Genomic DNA, 21,028 nt, shown 5'->3' with positions numbered 1-21,028 from the left:
TGTTCTGGCCTGTGAATAAACAAGAGCTGTCTGAAGAATCGCTGTGTCGTCTGATATGTTCACCCACAACTTAACACTGAGCTGCTTGGAATATTTGGCTCCATAACCTACCTAGAATGTTGAGGCCCAGCCCTGGTGCAGGTACAAGCTCTCTGAGCATGTACAGAGGCTTCTACAGACTCATAAGACCCTGACCCTGATTTATGTACCCAAATCCCCTGAATTTCTGTTTGGTTTTATATGCTTTTATGCTGCCGGTTTTGGGTGGTAGTTTTGTTTTAATGAGGCTGCTTGTTTTTATGCTGCATTTACAAACTCTAAATGTTTTTCAATAAATCAAATTGAGTAAATATCAGTCTCACATCTGGAGCAGCTAAAACCAGCCTGCACTTTTCCTGGGAAATGGGGTCTTTTCTTCTAACCCAGATTTTTCCTCCTTCCCCCTGTCCACAGAGCCAGCTGTCTCAGGCGCTGAACGGACTCTCAGACAGAGCAAAGGAGGCCAAAGAATTCTTGGTGCAACTACGGAACATGGTGCAGCAAATCCAGGTACGCTCTCAAATCCGCCGGGTGGAAATGGGAGCTGGATGCAGCATTTGGGGACCTGATACCGGAAGCCCAAATTGGAACCCTGGCCACTAGTGAAGAAGGCTCACTGCCCAGCCAAGCAGCCCCCTAACCAGATGCCCTCCAGCCATTTTTGTTTGTTGGTTTATTTAATTTATTTAACATAATTATTACAAAATATAAGCAAAATATTGCAAATACAGTGGTGCCTCGCAAGACGAAATTAATCTGTTCCGTGAGGCTCTTCGTATAGCGGTTTTTTCGTCTTGCGAAGCAAGCCCATTGACAGCTTAGCAGATTAGCGCTATTAGCGGTTTAGCGGATCAGCTGATAAGCGGCTTAGGGCTTAGGAAAAGGGGGGGGAGGGAAAAAACCCCGCAGGAACTCGCAAGAGATTTTCGTCTTGCGAAGCAAGCTCATAGGGAAATTTGTTTTGCGAAGCACCTCCAAAACGGAAAACCCTTTCGTCTAGCAGATTTTCCGTCTTGCGGGGCACCACTGTACATATATACATACATATATATTTCAGATAAGCACACATATATAAAATAGAACAAAAGATAAAAAAGAAGAAAAGAAGAAAGAAGAAAAAATAAAGAGGAAAAAAAGAAGAAGAAAAGTTGGAAGAATTTCTTCCAAATTTCTTCTACAAATATCTCAATATGAAATGAATAATAGAATTTCATTGATTGATTTCCATCGCTTACACCAGTGTTTCCCAACCTTGGGCCTCCAGCTGTTTTTGAACTACAACTCCCATCATCCCTGACTAGCAAGACCAGTGGCGAGGGATGATGGGAACTGTAGTCCAAAAACAGCTGGAGGCACAAGGTTGGGAAACACTGGCTTACACTGCACTCCCTATATACATTTTAAGCAAGATTGTATCTGTTATTCTGTATTTTCCCCATACTACCTCACACAAATATTTTAATCACTAAGTTTTCTAAATCTTTCCTAAATCTATTCTAAACACAACCCATACCTCCAGCTGTTTTGGATTAGAACTCCCATCAGCCCCGACCATGATGACTGGGGGCAGATCCACACCATGATTTAAATCATCCATACTTTAAAGCATCCGGCGTGCATGTCAAGCACATAACTTCCCCCAAAGTATCCTACGAATGGTTAAGAGCATGAGATGAACCTGTTGAATCAGGCCAATGGCCTATTGAATCCGGCGTCCTGTTCTCAGAGTGGCCACCCAGATGCTTGTGGGAAACGCACAAGCAGGATTCGAACACAAGAGCAATATTCTTCTGTCCCATAGTTCCCAGCAACAGGTAGTTTGTTAAAGGTCCTGGGAATTGCAGCTCTGTGAGGAGGAAACTACAGTTTCCAGGATTCATTTTGGGGGAGAAAGTCATGTGCTTTTTCTGTGCATTTTGTAGCCTTATTAGACTCTACTGATTGGTGGGGTCTGCGTTGCTCCCGGACGGGAGAAAGGAAGTCAAATGACACCGAGGTTTGGGTCAGAGAAAGAGTTTATTCTGCTCTCATGCAGTATATATATCCTCCAGGCACCCTCTCCCCCCTTCCCCAGGAATCCAACCACGTCAGCTTATACACGTAAGTTGACATCCATGACCATAAACAGATATTCCTGTTCCGGCATTCTTGACCATAAAAGGTTGTTCCTTTTCCTATACTCTTATCTTGGGACAGGAGGTCACCAACTCTAAGAGCACTCCTGGCGCTGTTCCCGGGTCTCTTGTCAGATCTGACAAGGTCTGTGCGTCTTTGTGGTCAGGATGTAAGATAAGACCCAGATGTGCCATCCCTGCTCCACTCGGAACTGGCAAGGCTATCCATTGCCATCATGGACTGATAAAGGAGAGGGCTTGGAGCACTTGTTTATACAGCTGGGTTTCTGTTTATACATTGATTCAAGTGCTCAAGTTAATACATTTTAGAAATTCTCCCTTGGAGAAGTTTCAGACTGACTGCACAGAAATCCATTCCTTTACCAGCAACTGGTAGTTTGTTAAAGGTCCTGGGTATTGCAGCTCTGTGAGGAGGAAACTATGGTTCCCATAATTCATTTGGGGGGAGAAAGTCATGTGCTTTTCCTGTGCATTGGAAGTCCTTTGAACCCCGGGGCTGATGGGAGCTGTGGCCTAAATCAGCTGGCGGGCACAAGGTTGGCAAAGCCTGCTCTGTTGGACCATGTCACTTACGTGGTTTTTAAAATATTTATATTTTATTTTAAAAATTCAGTGAAAATATGATATGAAAGAAAGGAAATGTGAAAGGAAAGAAAGAGGAAAAGTTATCAAAACTATTCAATACAACAGCATATATAGGTTACAGATAGGTAGCCGTGTTGGTCTGCCATAGTCAAAACAAAATTAAAAAATTAAAAAATTCCTTCCAGTAGCACCTTAAAGACCAACTAAGTTAGTTCTAGGTATGAGCTTTCGTGTGCATGCACACTTCTTCAGATACACTGAAACACAAGTCACCAGACCCTTCTATATAGTGAGAAGGTGGGGAGGGGTATTACTCAGGAGGGTGGTGGGACTGGGTGATTGGCAGATAGCTGTGATGAGCCTGTTGACGACTCTTAATGACTGCAATAGGTCTTACAGGAAAAAGCAAGGGGTGAGAAGGTGAAAAATGGCTTTGTCATGTATAATGAGATAAGAATCCAATGTCTTTGTTCAGACCAGGTCTCTCCATGGTTTTAAGTTTGGTAATAAGTTGCAATTCAGCAGCGTCTCTTTCCAGTCTATTTCTGAAATTCCTTTGTAATAGAACAGCTACTTTGTCCTTACCCACAACAACTTCAAATTCGGTGATGACCTGTTCCTTCAGATCAGCGGCACAGCAATGGGCACCCGCATGGCCCCACAGTATGCCAACATCTTCATGGCGGATTTAGAACAACGTTTCCTAAACTCCTACCCACTCAAACCTCTCTTGTACCTGCGATACATTGACAATATTTTTATCATCTGGACACATGGTCAACAGACCCTGGACACCTTCCACCAGAAATTCAATGATTTTCACCCCACAATCAACCTAACAATAAACCAATCTATGCAAGAAATACATTTTTTGGACACTACTATAAAAATACAGGATGGGCGCATAGACACCACCTTATACCGTAAACCAACTGACCGACAAACATATCTACATGCCTCTAGCTACCATACCAAACAGTCCATTGTATATAGCCAGGCACTACGTTATAGCTGCATCTGTTCCAATTCTACAGACAGAGACTCTCACCTAAGAGATCTACAGCAAACCTTTTTAGAACTAAAATACCCAGCAGATGAAGTTAGACATCAGATCAACAGAGCCAGACTGATACCCAGAGAGAACTTGCTGCAAGACAGACCCAAAAAAGAAAATAACAGAACACCTCTAGTCATCACATACAGCCCCCAAGTTAAAACAGTACAACGCATCATCAGAGATCTACAACCTCTCCTGGACAATGACAGTTCTCTTTCTCAAGCTCTGGGAGGAAGACCTTTCATTGCCTACAGACAGCCACCCAATCTTAAACAACTCCTAACCCACAACAATACTACAACCAGACTTAACACGGACACTGGCACCAGAGCCTGCAATAAACCCAGATGCCAACTTTGCTGCCACATACACCCGGACAACACCATTACTGGCCCCAACAACATCACACATACCATCTCGGGACTATTTAATTGCTCATCGTCTAACATTGTATATGCCATCAAATGCCAACAGTGTCCTTCAGCTCTCTATATTGGACAAACAGGCCAAACCTTACGCCAAAGAATAAACGGACATAAATCTGACATCAGGAACCACAAGACAGAGAAACCAGTAGGAGAACACTTCAATCTCCCAGGACATTCTATACAAGATCTCAAAGTAGCTGTTCTATTACAAAGGAATTTCAGAAATAGACTGGAAAGAGAAGCTGCTGAATTGCAACTTAGCACCAAACTTAAAACCATGGAGAGACCTGGTCTGAACAAAGACCTTGGATTCTTATCTCATTATACATGACAAAGCCATTTTTCACCTTCTCACCCCTTGCTTTTTCCTGTTAGACCTATTGCAGTCGTTAAGAGTCGTCAACAGGCTCATCGCAGCTATCTGCCAATCACCCATTCCCACCACCCTTCTGAGTAATACCCCTCCCCACCTTCTCGCTATATAGAAGGGTCTGGTGACTTCTGTTTCAGTGTATCTGAAGAAGTGTGCATGCACACGAAAGCTCATACCAAGAACTAACTTAGTTGGTCTTTAAGGTGCTACTGGAAGGAATTTTTTTATTTTGTTTTGAGCATATATAAGTACAGTGGTACCTCAGGTTACATACGCTTCAGGTTACATACGCTTCAGGTTACATACGCTTCAGGTTACAGACTCCACTAACCCAGAAATAGTACCTCGAGTTAAGAACTTTGCTTCAGGATGAGAACAGAAATCATGCTCCGGCGGCGCGGCAGCAGCAGGAGGCCCCATTAGCTAAAGTGGTGCTTCAGGTAAAGAACAGTTTCAGGTTAAGAACGGACGTCCGGAACGAATTAAGTACTTAACCCGAGGTACCACTGCACATAAGCAGCACTTTTTGTTTGTTTTTGCGGGCCCAGTCGCAGTGCCACCCCCACCCCCACCCCCAGGCAGTGGCTAAATGTAAGATGTGATTCATAAACCCAAGCAGACAATGATCTCAATTAGAAATGTCCACAACTTTATTGATTGCAGATATAAGTGGATTTTTGGCTCGGGCATTGGGTTTTACATCCATTCCAGCCTGCCCAGACCAAAAAAATATATATTAAATTTAAAAAAAGGTAAGTGACCTTGGTGCCCACGAGTTCCTGCTCCAAAATAAGCCCTGCACATTAGTAGTACAATTTATCCAAGAAATTCTTAACACGACATTATGATTTTACAAACTGATTCAAAATATTTATCCACACGCAATCTGTGTTTCAAAGCAATCCGTTCGTATGTTGGTAGAGTCGTCATCTCTTTCATCCATTGATCGAAGGGAGCCATGGCACATTATCTTTCCGATGGAATAATATCGGTCTTTTCTCAGAAGTAACGGCGCGGAGAGTCCGTTTGCACTGACCCTTTGTCCAACCCCAGGCAGCTGGAATATAGTTCAAAATAATATTACCATCGGACAGTTTAAATTCCCCCCACCCCAAGTATAACATCTTTGCAAATGTGCCTGGTGGGTTAATGCAAACCTCCGGAGGAATTGGGCTTCCATGCGGCATTGATTTAAAGTGTGGCTCCTGCGCTGTGGATGGCTGGCTTTGGTTTCCAGGAAGGCTGCTCCTCCCCGCATTTCCCCATTAAGCTGTGGAGAGTCATCCATCACAGCCAGGCTGAGCTGTTGCCAAATTAAACCCCCACCCCCTACCGCTGCCTCGCCCCACTTTGTATGCCTTGATGTTAGTAATCTCTCCTGGGACTAATCCTGCCTCGCCTAACAGAGCAGCCCTGCTGTGGATGGAGACGCACAACTGTCAAGGGGTTTGATCTCCAGGAAAGGGTTGGAAAGGCCGGGGAGGTTTTGCAGGAGCTCTGCTTTCTCAAGGCAGCACAGAGATGCTGTTCGATTGTCAGGGCCTGATTTTGGCTGGGTAGCTCAAGTGTGTTACCTGTTTTTGTGTGGAGGAGGGGTAATGTAAGGGCTGAGCCACATCAGGGCAGGATTAAGCAAAATAAGCACACGCTTAGGGCATCAAGGGAAAGGGGGGGGGGGGCACCGCAGAAATTTTCCATTGCTGGATTTTTTAACATTCATGGTCACAAATGGCTCAGCTGAGCATTCATTTCCTCAGCTGAAGTATATTTAAAATTCCAGCCGAACAACTATTCAACAAGGCAGGCTGCATGCCTTATCTCAACTAAGTGTAGAAGCAGATGTTTTACATAAGATTAGTTTTGAGGATCTGGTCAAAGACTACAATTAGAAAAAGCAGGAGAATTTTTTCCAGATATAAAGTGGAAGTAGACAAAAAATAAACACTTTTTTCCATTTTATTGTAGGCTTTGTTTCATTTCAAAAAGTGTAAATATATTTTATGGTTTATTATGGTTTATTTTTTGAACTAAATATATACACAGGGCACCCAAATCCTTTAAGTGCTTATGGTCTCTAAAGGTCTTAATCTTGCCCTGATCCACACTTACTCTTATCCCACTGCTTCCCCCACCTCCGGGCAAAACTGCTCTTTAGCGCTCAGTTGGAGCAAACAGCAATCTGGTTTTTGCAGAGATTGCTGTTTGCTCCGATTTAGAGCTAAAGACTGGGTTTTTCCTAGGAAAGGAGCATGGCAAGGTAGAAACTGCTCAGGTCCATGCTTTCTAGGCGACAGACAAGCAAAAGTGTGGGTGAGTCCTTAGTTGAGTGGTAAATGTGCATAACAACCAGCCATTGTGAACATTCACCAGGCCTCCTGGAGAATGTGGACATCATATGTACACGAAATGTGTACGTTTCTTAGTCAATATCTGCCATCTCCAGCGGACCTTGGGGAATCTTCATGCTGCTCAGGAGAGCCTTCCCCAATCAGGTGCCCTCCAGATGTTTGGGGCCGCATCTCTCATCAGCCATACCCCCTGGGACTGATGTGAATGCTACTCTGCAACATCTGGAGGGCACCAAGTCGGGGTAGACTTGCATGAGGACAAGACCATGTAATGGGAGCTGCTTCAATTGTCCCTGTCACTGGGACCATCTGACAGGTGTTTTGCCCCACAGGAGAACAGCGTGGAGTTTGAAGCCTGCCTCGTCGCCCAGTGTGATGCCCTCATTGATGCCCTCAACCGGAGGAAAGCTCAGCTGTTGACGCGGGTCAACAAGGAACATGAGCATAAGCTGAAGGTTGGTCTGGGGTGAGGGTGGTGATGATGTAGAATCTGGGAGCACCGTACGGCCCTTGGACAAGAACGGCCAGCAAGGTTGACATGGGTGATGGACACAGATGGGAGACAGTCGCAGGAGGGGAGAGTACCCTTGTGCTGGGGTCCTACTTGGGGGTTGGGCTAAGGGTTGCCCACTGTGAGAAGAGGTTGCTGGACTCAGTGGGCCATCATCATGGCCCAGCAGAGCAAGAAGATAAGAAGGTGGGGGCTGGCTGAGGGCAGACTGAGGTTGGTGAGACGAGATCCATAAAGGTAAAAGGTAAAGGACCCCTGGACAGTTAAGTCCAGTCAAAGGCGACTATGGGGTTGCAGTGCTCATCTCGCTTTTCAGGCCAAGGGAGATGGCGTTTGTCCATAGACAACTTTCCACGTCATGTGGCCAGCAAGACTAAACCGCTTCTGGTGCAACGGGACACCGTGACAGAAACCAGAGTGCCCAGAAAACCATTTACCTTCCTGCCACAGCAGTACCTATTTATCTACTTGCACTGGCATGCTTTCGAACTGCTAGATTGGCAGGAGCTGGGACAGAGCAACGGGAGCTCACTCAATTGTGGGGATTCGAACCGCTGACCTTCCGATCGGCAAGCCCCAGAACCACAGCACCACCTGTGTCCCTAAAATATAGATCCATATAGGTAGCTGTCTCTCTACATTTGTGAAAACTGGTGCCCTCTAGTTATTTTAGATTTCAACTGCCATCGCCTCAAGCCAGCACACTTGCTTTGCTGTTGTTGTTTAGTCGTTTAGTCGTGTCCAACTCTTCGTGATGCCCTGGACCAGAGCACGCCAGGCCCTCCTGTCTTCCCACTGCCTCCTGCAGTTTGGTCAAACTCATGCTGGTGGCTTCGAGAACACTATCCAACCATCTCGTCCTCTGTCATCCCCTTCTCCTTGGACCCTCCATCTTTCCCAACATCAGGGTCTTTTCCAGGGAGTCTTCTCTTCTCATGAGGTGGCCGAAGTATTGGAGCCTCAGCTTCAGGATCTGTCCTTCCAGTGAGCACTCAGGGCTGATTTCCTTCAGAATGGAGAGGTTTGATCTTCTTGCAGCCCATGGGACTCTCAAGAGTCTCCTCCAGCACCAGAATTCAAAAGCATCCATTCTTCGGCAATCAGCCTTCTTGATGGTCCAGCTCTCACTTAAAACCATAGCTTGAACTATATGGACCTGCACACACAATTCAGGGTTAGCTGAGCATGGCTTCTCCCTGCGTCACCCAGACTCCCTGAAGCCCCCACCCCCCTCCAGCGCACGCAGGAATGATTAGAGGGCTAGGATGATTTAGGGATGAGGGTGCAGCCACCATGGGAGGGAGGGGGCCTGGAAACTGCCGTGGCAACAGTTGCCATAGAAACACCCGGAGATGGAGGGAGGGAGGGATGGCAGTGTGTGTGGCATGCGGAGGACCAGCAGCAACCGATAAGCCCAGGGAGAATTGACCTTGGAGATGGAGGGCAGCTGCATTTGTGCTGTGCACACTCCCCTCCAAGGAAAGGTTATAGCTCCTCTCCCAGGAGGGGGTTTGCGGCTGCACAAGAGAATTGATTGAAAGGAAATGGACTAGCGGAGGAACGAGAGAGTCCATCTCCCGGGCATTTTCAATGCAACACAGGCTGAATGTAGGAAGAAGGTTGGTCCTAACTGGGTCGGCCGGAGCCAAAAGTCTCTCCCCCTGGGAATAGTCAAAGGCAGCAGTGCTGAGATGTTTTCCAGCCCAGTAAACTCAAACACATTTCTGCCTATTCAGCAGAGGATTCCAGTAGGTTTCCCTGCATGCACAGAAGGCAGCCAGCTCAGAGCTTTTGGCTTTCCCTCCTCATCCTTCCCTTACACCTCTCTCTGTGTGTCTTTGAACACCGCTGGCATTTTCAGAGCAGAACTGAGATGTCTCTTCAAAGCAAAACCTTGTCGCTCCTTACAGTAGAATGCAGCAGGGGCTGCAACAAGTTTTTCAGTGGTTGGGGTGGGGTGGTTGATGCAAACTGAACCATAAAATTTCAGAGTCGGAAGGAACTCCAACGACTGGGCCAACCCCCTGCAATGGTCCCAAAGTAGGGCTCAAACCTATGACCCAGAGATTAAGAAGGTTAGGGAAGTTTTTAATGTTTGATGTCTTATCGTGTTTTTAATATTTTATTGTGAGCCACCCAGAGCATTCCACAAATGGGGAGCCATTACAGAGAAGGCCCTGTTCCAGACCCTCCAAGTGTCTCTATATTCTAGGGATGTCCCTGATTTAGAGAATTTGTCCCAATACCCTCTGGATTCAGCTGGGATGCCAAAATAACCCAGACAGCAATTGTCAGTCAAACACAGGACCGGCCCACCCATGAGGCAAGGTGAGAAGACCACCTCAGGCAGAAGGACCCACAAGGACAGCAGATCCCAATGTAGATTGTTATTCCCTGCCTTGTTCCCAATGTAGATCTTCACTCACCCCTCCTTCCTTGGCGGGGAGGCAAGGGATGCCATTTTGTGGTTCGCCTCTTGGGCCGGCCCTAGTCAAACAGGATAATGCCAGAGCTACACCATCTTAACCAGCAAGGAGTTGAGAGGGGACACACCAAATACAGACACACACACCCCCAGCCATCCCAGGTTCTGATTTGATCCTGGAATGTCCCACTTTTCCTTAGGCTGTCCCTATTTTCATTGGGAAATGTTGGAGGGTATGGAGTTATCCAACCATCTGAAGCCATCTGAAGGCAATCCTGTATAGGGAAATTTTAAAGTTTCTGGGTCAGTTTCAAGGGCAGCCCCACGTAGAGCGAGTTACATGTGTGGGGTATAAATTGCAAAGGGCTGTAATTTGAAAAATTATCTTTATGGAGTGGGATGCCCCTATTTCCATCGGAGGGTATGCTGTTCTCGTGTTGCCACCCCATGTGGACAGGGCACTCAGAGAATGGCCTCAGATGATGAACACGGATGATGAAGAAATGACCACCGCAGTTCTCAAGATACTGGGTTCTGCTCCTTTTCCTGAATCATACAACCTGTGAGGGCTCCAAGATTGTGAAATGACAGAGTTCGTTCAGCTTGTTCTGATTAGAAGAGTGGGGTGTGCGTGTTTGTTTGTGTGTGTGTGTGTGTGTGTGTGTGTGTGAGAGAGAGAGAGAGAGAGAGAGAGAGAGAGAGAAAGATTCTTGAGAGAGGAGAAGCTCAGGAAGAAGAAACAGATGACGTTTGCAAAGCTGATAATGAGCTTTGGGGTCTCTTAAAGGACTTGGATGTAACTTGAGTTCCCTTGAGCAGTTATTTACACAACATCACCCTTCAGTAAGGAGTGCCCAGGCCCTCCCAGCTCCCCATCTTCTCTGCCTTCTGGATTGTTTTATGAGCTATAAAGTTGCGTTGAGCATTTGAGTACTTCAATGTGGCCCAGAGGCAGAACTCATTTGGGTCATACCGTATTCACATTCGTTGGTATTGGATTTGAAATTCCACCATCTTTTAATGTCATATAACTTCCTGATATGTCCTCTAAGCCTGAAATCCACTGAAATAAATGGAAATTAATTCAGAGTGAATGTAGAACAGAGAAACACAAATCCATCAATTTTTAAAAAATTAAATAGACCCATTCTCCCTGCTGTATTCTTCCTTAGATAATGTAATTTAATGTAATATAATTAATAATATAATATAATATAATATAATATAATATAATATAATATAATATAATATAATATAATATAATATAATATAATATATACCCCGCCAATCTGGCTGGGTTTCCCCAGCCACTCTGGGCAGCTCCCAACCGAATATTAAAAACACAATACAGCATTAAACATTCAAAACATCCCTAAACAGGCCTGCCTTCGGATGACACCCCCAAAGATTTTAAGCCTTTTTTCTTTTTCTTTTTTTACAAAAATGTTAAAAACAACGTGATTTTTCAGTTGACTTACCTAAGATCCAGGACAAAGCACCGCCTTTTGAAAATTCCCTCCAGACATCACTTCCACCTCTGAAATCCCGGCAATGTCCAGGAAAATCTGGGCGTATGACAGCCCTATGTGGACTTGCAAGTTTTTAACTTTAAGTTTCTAGCCCTTATGGACATGGGAAGAGTCCCTGGATCTGGAGAAGGGCCGAGTGTGACTTCCAGCGATGCTGGAATGGGGCTTGAGGACTCACTAGAACAACTTATTCGCTCTCCAGCTCCCAGCATCATAAAAGATGCAGAAAGATAAATAACCATGGATAATGTGGCACTAATTATGCAAAATATATTTGCATTGCTTTATGAGCATCATTTATTTAGAGTGCAGCATTTGTCTTTGCTGTGGCTCAGAGGCTGGGTTTTAAATAATGCACAGCATACCCGGGCCAGTTTTTAACTCTTTGCAGGGCCAAGGCTTTGTAGCGTCCAGATCAAGGGACGTAATATTCCTGCTCGATTCTGCCTTGGTCAGGCCACACCTGGAGTACTGTGTCCAGATCTGGGCACTAGGATTTAAGGAAGTTGACAAACTAGAATGTGTGCAAAAATAACAACCGAGATGATAAAGGGTCTGAACCAAGCCTTAGAAGGAATGTTTGAGGGAGTTGGGTATGTTTAGCCTGAAAAAGAGGAGACTGAGAGGAGATATGTGAGCCATCTTCAAATATCTTTTTTTATTATTCTATCATCATCATCATCATCATCATCATCATTTATTTCCAAAACTGAAAAAAGAAAAATTACAAACATCAAATTCAACATCCATATTCATTTTCTAACACAAACCTATTACTTAATTAACTAAATTAAAATATACCTAATTACACTAAACTTCTATTTGCTGTATACAAATACAACACAGTTTGAAATTTTACATTAAAGCTTTTATATTATAAATAATATAGCCTGAAAAAGAGGAGACTGAGAGGAGATATGAGAGCCATCTTCAGGTATCTTAAGGGCTGCCACATGGAGGAGGGAGCAAGCTTGTTTTCTCCTGCTCTGGAGGGTAGGTCCCAAACCAATGGATTTAAGTTACAAGAAAGGAGATTCCGACTAATCATCAGGAATAGCTTTCTGATGGTAAGAGCTGCTCAGCAGTGGAAAGGTCTCCCTTGGGAGGTGGTGGACTCTCCTTCCTTGAAAGCTTTTAACCAGAGGTTGGATGGGTGTCAGGGATACAGGTGGCGCTGTGGTCTAAACCACTGAGCCTCTTGGGCTTGCCGATCAGAAGGTCGGCGGTTTGAATCCCCGCAATGGGGTGAGCTCCCGTTGCTCGGTCCCTGCTCCTGCCAACCTAGCAGTTCGAAAGCACACCAAAAAGTGCAAGTAGATAAATAGGTACCACTGTGGTGGGAAGGTAAATGGCGTTTCCGTGCGCTGCTCTGGTTTCAGTGTTCTGTTGCACCAGAAGCGGCTTAGTTATGCTGGCCACATGACCCGGAAAAACTGTCTACAGACAAACACTGGCTCCCTCGGTCTGTAAAGCAAGATGAGTGCCGCAACCCCAGAGTCGTCTGCGACTGGACTTAATGGTCAGGGAAGAAGAAGAAGAAGAAGAAGAAGAAGAAGAGTTTGGATTTGATATCCCGCCTTTCACTCCCTTTAAGGAGTCTCAAAGCGGCTAACAATCTCCTTTCCCTTCCTCCCCCACAACAAACACTCTGTGAGGTGAGTGGGGCTGAGAGACTTCAAGGAAGTGTGACTGGCCCAAGGTCACCCAGCAGCTGCATGTGGAGGAGCGGGGAAGCGAACCCGGTTCCCCAGATTACAAGACTACCGCTCTTAACCACTACACCACACTGGCTCTCAGGGGTCCTTTACCAGCCAGTGCAGTGTAGTGGTTAAGAGCGGTAGTCTCGTAATCTGGGGAACCGGGTTCGCTTCCCCGCTCCTCCACATGCAGCTGCTGGGTGACCTTGGGCTAGTCACACTTCATAGAATCATAGAATCATAGAATCATAGAGTTGGAAGAGACCACAAGGGCCATCGAGTCCAACCCCCTGCCAAGCAGGAAACACCATCAGAGCACTCCTGACATATGGTTGTCAAGCCTCTGCTTAAAGACCTCCAAAGAAGGAGACTCCACCACACTCCTTGGCAGCAAATTCCACTGTCAAACAGCTCTTACTGTCAGGAAGTTCTTCCTAATGTTTAGGTGGAATCTTCTTTCTTGTAGTTTGGAACCATTGCTCCGTGTCCGCTTCTCTGGAGCAGCAGAAAACAACCTTTCTCCCTCCTCTATGTGACATCCTTTTATATATTTGAACATGGCTATCATATCACCCCTTAACCTCCTCTTCTCCAGGCTAAACATGCCCAGCTCCCTTACTTCTCTGAAGTCTCTCAGCCCCACTCACCTCACAGAGTGTTTGTTGTGGGGGAGGAAGGGAAAGGAGAATGTTAGCCGCTTTGAGACTCCTTCGGGTAGTGATAAAGCGGGATATCAAATCCAAACCCTTCTTCTTCACCTTTGCTTTCGGATGGCCATCAGTCATGGATGCTTTAGCTGAGATTCTTTATCGCAGGCTCTTGCAGTACCTTCCAACTTTATGATTCTTTGGTTCAAAGGTTTGTTGATAGGGATGAGAGATTTCTGATACTGCAAATACAGTATTTGCACAAGTAGATTCAGACACTCACCATACCTCCGCCCTCACAGAGCTATAGTTCCCAAAGTGGTTTAATAACCAATCACTTTCCCCAGGAAACTCTGAGAATTGCAGCTCTCTGAGTGGAATAGCAAACTATAGTTCCCAGGCTTCTCGGGGGGGGGGGGAGGAACCGCTGTTTAAAGTGGTATGAGCCCCCGTTAAATATATAGTGTGGAGTGGGCCTTATTCAAGAGAATTAGAGGCAGCTGGTAGTGCGTTGAATCAGAGGCAATGCATATCAAGTCCTTTCAGATTTTGTCTGTAATGTATTATTGTACAGACACGTTGGCCATCAACTGGGCTTGCTGTTGAGGTTATAAAAAGGTCATAGGTCAGGAGTCACCCCTGGCCCAGGTCAAGCCCTAACCTCAGAGGCTACAGCTCTGTCCCCCGACACCAGTTAAGGCCCCTCTGGGACTGTGTTGAACCTCCTTCTGTGAAGCTAAGATTATGAGCCATTATTGAATTTCTGGAGCCCCTGAAACTCCTTCCTTGCCATACCTGAGACAGACCATGCATCACCCTGTGATTTATACACACGGAGTTTATGTGCAGAGCAGATGGTGGCTCCTTCAATAATATTCTGAAAGCGTCAACTTTGAGTGGAGAGGCGAGAGATTTCATTATCTGGGAAGAGCAGGAACCTCGACTTAAGCTGTAAAGAAGATAAGGAGATAAAAGATGGTTTCCCCCGCAAATCCCATATTTGCAATCTCGCTCTCCAGGGCTGGGCTCATCTCCGCAAAGAGCATTACCGGAGGCCGACGTGATGAAAGGGAAGGCTCTTTCAATGCTTTGCTTACTTGTCCTGAGGCTGGAGATTTTATAGGAACAGAGGAAGCTGCCTTATGCTCAGTGGCGTAGCGTGGGTTGTCAGCACCCGGGGCAAGGCAAGTAATTTGCACCCCCTAACCCATGGATTTGCGCCCCCTAACCCTAACCCCCAGATGGTGCGGCCAGTGCGGCCGGGCCCCCCCTGCACCCCCATGCTACGCCACTGCTTATGCTGAATGCCATTGCATGCCCTGTAATAAATTAAGCACCCAAATACCACTGGAAGACAACTGCCTACCACCAGGTAGCAAACATTGAAATTGAATACCATTAATGTAGACACCAAGCAACTGGCAAATATTTGAACATTGAGAGTCGACATCAACATTTGCAAAGGGGAGCAAATTACTGGGAACACATTGACTTCAGTTTTTTTAAAAAGGGAATGCTACTCAGAACTGTGTCTGTATATCTTATTTATATTTATTTCATAAGATTTATAAACTGGTTGTTTGTAAAAAATAAACCAATAAAACAAACCACAAAGCGGCTTACAAAAAGATAAAGCAATAAAACCAAGAAACATTTGCAATCCTTTTCAACATGCTAAAAGTTGAGATACTACAACAGATTAAAATTCACATTAGCATTTCTAAGCATCTGGGTAGGGGGTAGGCTTAGCCTGAACAAGAATATTTTTAGCAGGCACCAAAAAGAATACAGTGAAGGTCCTGCTTGGTACAAGAGGCAGGGGGTTCCGATGTATAGGCGCTGCTATATTAAACAATTGAGTTCTTAGAAATGTGGAGTGGGTGTTATGTGGCAGATGTGTTGTTGTTGTTTAGTCATTTAGTCATGTCCGACTCTTCGTGGCCCCCTGGACCAGAGCACGCCAGGCACTCCTGTCTTCCACTGCCTCCCGCAGTTTGGTCAAACTCATGCTGGCAGCTTCAAGAACACTGTCCCACCATCTCGTCCTCTGTCGTCCCCTTCTCCTTGTGCCCTCCATCTTTCCCAGCATCAGGGTCTTTTCCAGGGAGTCTTCTCTTCTCATGAGGTGGCCAAAGTCTTGGAGCCTCAGCTTCAGGACCTGTCCTTCCAGTGAGCACTCAGGGCTGATTTCCTTTAGAATGGAGAGGTTTGATCTTCTTGCAGTCCATGGGACTCTCAAGAGTCTCCTCCAGCACCATAATTCAAAAGCATCTATTCTTCTGCGATCAGCCTTCTTTGTGGTCCAGCTCTCACTTCTATACATCACTACTGGGAAATCCATAGTTTTAACTATACGGACCTTTGTTGGCAAGGTGATATCTCTGCTTTTTAAGACGCTGTCTAGCTTTGCCATCGCCTTTCTCCCAAGGAGCAAGCGTCTTTTAATTTCATGACTGCTATCACCATCTGCAGTGATCACGGAGCCCAAGAAAGTAAAATCTCTCACTGCCTCCATTTCTTCCCAGTGGCCATGATCTTCATGGTTTTTTTTATGTTGAGCTTCAGACCATATTTTGCGCTCTCCTCTTTCACCCTCATTAAAAGGTTCTTTAATTCCTCCTCACTTTCTGCCATCAAGGTTGTGTCATCTGCATATCTGAGGTTGTTGATATTTCTTCCGGCAATCTTAATTCCGGCTTGGGATTCATCCAGTCCACATACTACATGTGGCAGATGTAGTGCTGCCAATTCCATCTACTGAAGTGGTTGATGGAGCACATGTTGGGTAAGGAGATCTTGTAGGTAAATTGGCCCTGAGTTATTAAGGGCTTTGTAGATAATAGCAACAGTTTGAACTTGGCCCAGTAGCAGATTGGCAAGCAGTGCCGATCTCTGAGCACAGATGTTCCATGCTGAGTATGTCTTGTTCCCGTCAGCAATTGTGCTGCAGCATTCTGCACCAACTGCAGCTTCCGGATTAGTCACGAGGGAAGCCACGCATAGAGGGCACTGCAGTAATCCAGTCTTGATATAACTCGGGTTGCCGTATCTTGAAGAGCAAAAAAGAGAGGACCCTATGATGGACATTCAAATAAAAGAAACCCAAATTTTACCCCTGAAAAAGAGGACGTGTCCTGGAAAAAGAGGACCCATGAATTACTGTGGCAAGACCTTCCCAAGCCAGGAATGGCAATAGCTGCTGATTCCACAAGTCCACCATTGGCAAGACTGATATCTGGCACTGATATTTGGAATCAGTGTGATAAGGACTTCATGTCCTCCTTTTCTGCAACTTTGCAGAAACTTGCATGAACCCAAATGTCAAATGTAATCGCGAAGAAGCAACACAATGTGCGAGCCCCTCCTACTGGATGCGTGCAGTATTGCAGTATAGGAACTTAAGAAGAGCATATGCTGGATCAGGACCTGAGCACAAGAGCAACACTCCCCTCCTGTTGTTTTCAACAGCTGGTGTTCAGAAGCTGAAGTGTAGGTGGGTTCCCACGAGGCAAGACAAAGTGATAACAGCAAGAACCTTTATTGAACTGCAGAACTGGACAACAGGGGCAAAGCAACTGCTTATAGACATTTCTGGAGGCCTGGGCCACTCCCACTCTCAACGTGATTGGCTGTCTAAACTTCCAAGCTGCGAATCACAAGTCAGAGTTTAAGGGCCAATGGCGGAGGCCCAAATCCTGAAATGTTCTGTGACTGTATTAGAATGTTGTATTATTTTATTGTTGTTAGCCGCCCTGAGCCCGGCTTCGGCTGGGGAGGGCGGGATATAAATAAATAATAATAATAATAATAATAATAATAATAATAATAATAATAATTAGTATTAGTATTAGTATTAGTATCAAATCAGAACACAAGGGCTCAGAATCCCTAGTCCAGACAACACAGACCACTGAATACATAAAATAATAATAATAATAATTTATTTATACCCCGCCCATCTGACTGGGTCTCCCCAGCCACTCTGGGAGGCTTCCAACAAAGATTAAAAATACATTAAAATGTCACACATTAAAAACTTCCCTGAACAGGGCTGCCTTCCTATGTCTTCTAAATGTCAGGTAGTTGTTTATCTCTTTGACATCTGACGGGAGGGCGTTCCACAGGGCAGGTGCCACCACTGAGAAGGCCCTCTGCCTGGTTCCCTGTAACCTCGCTTCTCACAGGGAGGGAACCCCCCAGTAGGCCCTCGGCGCTGGACCTCAGTGTCTGGGCTGGACAATGGTAGAGAGATAGAACAGCATGGCTCCTAGCTCTGGAAACATTGCTGTCTTGTGTGTCTCGTTGCAGGTGGTGCGGGACCAGATCTCCCACTGCACAGTGAAACTACGCCAGACGACGGGACTCATGGAATACTGCTTGGAGGTCATCAAGGAGAACGATCCCAGCGGATTCCTCCAGGTTGCGGCTTGATTCTCTTCCCCCCCGTTCATACTCCTAAAAGAAGTGTGGATTTCCTCTTATTGCTGCAAAGGCCCTAATTCAGACCTCCTTGAGTTCATGTATACAGTCATACCTCGGGTTACAAACGCTTCAGGTTGCGTTTTTTTCGGGTTACGGACTGCTGAAACCCGGAAGTATTGGAACGGGTTACTTCCGGGTTTCAGGGGTTGCACATGCAGCCGCTGCAGGTTGTGAACGCTGCTGCTTGCAAACATGCATCCCACTCGGATCACAATTGCAACCCGAGCGACCACTGTACATTGTGGTGGTGTTCATGACCAGTCCTCTGAGCATAGCTGTCAACTTACAGATTTGAAAATAAGGGACCAGCAGTCTTGAAAATAAGGGACCAGCAGCCAAAATAAGGGACCTGCAGCCTCACCTGTTCCAGGCACTCCGGTTCCTCCTGCAGTCTGGTCAAACTCATGCTGGTAGCTGCGAGAACACTGTCCAACCAACTTTGTAACCAGAGGTTCAACTGAATAGAATCTGAATCACATGCACAAGGCCTATGCAGCCTCAACTTAAGATGGCTCCCCGGCCTGGCTTTGCACTGCAAAGTTTGCAGCAGCATGTGCAACAAAATGGCGTCCAGCATTCAAAAAACCCCTCAGCTTGCATTAACTAGCCACACACAAGGCGTGCAAGCTCCACCCCCCCCAGTCGTTCTTAGACTTCTTATTGGGTGAGCAACACAGCCAAGCAACACAGTTGGAGCCTCCCTCCTCCCTGGCCAGCAGGGAGGGAGGGAGGGAGGGAGAGGAGCTGCTTCCTTTGAAATTTAAGGGACATCATTTAAGGGGCATTTAAGGGGCATCCATCAATAAGGGACAGCAGCAGGACATGGCGCTGGAATAAGGGACTGTCCCTTCAAATAAGGGACACTTGACAGCTATGCCTCTGAGCAACTCAAGGCTACTTGGCCTAGGAGGACAAGGCGCTTGTGGAAAGAGGAGGAATTGGCTGCAGGTTTGCAAGTCGTCTTGAGAAGATAAACCTGCTGATCTGTTTAACCTTTTAAGACTCAGTCCTTCTCATTCCATCAGGGATGGCCGGAGCGAAGTACAGGGACTGAGCACATCACATGCAGAAGACCCCTAAATTCAATTCCTGGTATCTCCGGTTAAAAGGATCTCAGGCAGAGTCACTGCAAAGTGTCTCTGTCTGAGTCCTTAGGGAAAAACACAGCTGGTATAAAGAGACAGTATTGGGCTTGATAGACCCGAAGACCGATAGACAAACATTCCTCCCCATGTGTAAAGATGTTCACTCTAGGAATGTTGTATGACGGAATCCTGCCGTCATAGATGGTGCTTAGCATAGCATAGAAAGAAGACACAATGAGGCAGAGAGTATTCTCATAATGGCCGGGCAGCTCCGTCCAACCTCTCTCCTCCGGCAACTTTTATTTATTATCCTTTGTCCTCCCAGCCGCATGGCCGTTTTCCAAAGTCTCCTGTTACCTCATCCGGTCAAGGCTTTTATTGCATCCGTCACCATATAAGGTAATCATTGCCCAGAGGAATGTCAGGGGGCACCCTGCAGTATTTACAAGCCTCTGCCTTGGGTTTATGACTCTCACATTTGTACTTGACTGCTCTTGTGTTTCACATCCCACAAGTGTATGGCAGTCAAAGGGTATCCTGTGTCTAAGGATGGAATTTGCATTTTGGCTATCAAGGCTTGTGACCTTCCTCACCCCTGGGAGACTTCTCCATCCCTATATTTATCCAAGCCTCGCACACTCTGATTCACCTGTCTCCTTTGCCACCAGATCTCTGATGCACTGATAAGGAGAGTCCACCTGACAGAGGACCAGTGGGGGAAAGGAACCCTCTCCCCAAGGATGACGACAGACTTTGACCTTAACCTGGACAGCGGGCCTTTGCTTCAGACCATCCACCAGCTGGACTTCATGCAAATGAAAGGTAAATGTCAGAGCAATCCTGTCTCTGTCTGTTTGGAAGGAGTGCCAGGCATGAAAATACGAGGAGGAGGAAAGAACAGCAGGTTTAAAATAGCCGCAAGTTAGAAATTTATTTTAGGCATGTTATCTCCCATGCTCGAACAAAGTTCTCAGGGTGACTAACAATTGCATAATAATTAAATGTCTTTTTTGAAACACTGTTCCCTAGAAACCAGTTTTAAAAGCTGAGCTTTGCTAGTGAGTCTGGGGAGATAACATTTCCATATGGACCAAGACGAGTAATGTTAACTTGTTTCTTTAGGAATGTTACCTGGCACCCGAGTCTCCAGTCTCCAATTGGCCTGATCTAACAGGCTCTTCTTAAGGGGCGTGGGTGGCGTTGTGGGTTAAACCACAGAGCCTAGGACTTGCCGATCAGAAGGTCCGGCAGTTCGAATCCCCGCGACGGGGTGAGCTCCCATTTCTCGGTCCCAGCTCCTGCCAACCTAGCAGTTCAAAAGCAACACAGTGCAAGTAGATAAATAGGTACCGCTCTGGCGGGAAGGTAAACGGCGTTTCCGTGCGCTGCTCTGGTTCGCCAGAAGCGGCTTAGTCCTGCTGGCCACATGACCTGGAAGCTGTACGCCTGCTCCCTCAGCTAATAAAGCGAGATGAGCGCCGCAACCCCAGAGTCGGTCACGACTGAATCTAATGGTCAGGGGTCCCTTTACCTTTACCTTAACAGGCTCTTCTTAGATAGAATCCTAGAGATTCACAATACCATCTTACTAAAACAGGAGCACAACAGAGGTGGAGCGCACCAACTGATTGCGCCATTCTTATGTCCTTAGTTGCAGACATAGCCTCTGGGCTAGGAAAATGACAGT

General features: G+C 46.1%; 1 protein-coding gene across 6 annotated transcripts in view; it reads left to right on the top strand.

Moving 5' to 3' along the window:
- The window catches only part of TRIM9 (tripartite motif containing 9), a 76,599-nt gene that overhangs the window by 28,583 nt on the left and 26,988 nt on the right, over positions 1–21,028 (top strand). For all 6 annotated transcript variants that reach the window (XM_081860266.1, XM_081860262.1, XM_081860265.1 and 3 more), the window contains exons 2-5: positions 454–549; positions 7,298–7,420; positions 18,083–18,193; positions 20,010–20,163. In XM_081860266.1, the coding sequence (XP_081716392.1) occupies positions 454–549; positions 7,298–7,420; positions 18,083–18,193; positions 20,010–20,163 (484 nt within the window). The remainder of the gene's footprint in view (positions 1–453; positions 550–7,297; positions 7,421–18,082; positions 18,194–20,009; positions 20,164–21,028) is intronic.

Source organism: Podarcis erhardii (genome assembly GCF_964252035.2).
Source record: "Podarcis erhardii genome assembly, chromosome: 1".
Taxonomy (NCBI): Eukaryota; Metazoa; Chordata; class Lepidosauria; order Squamata; family Lacertidae; genus Podarcis; species Podarcis erhardii.
Note: the sequence above shows the minus strand (reverse complement) of the source record. Positions and strands in the feature narration are given on the sequence as shown.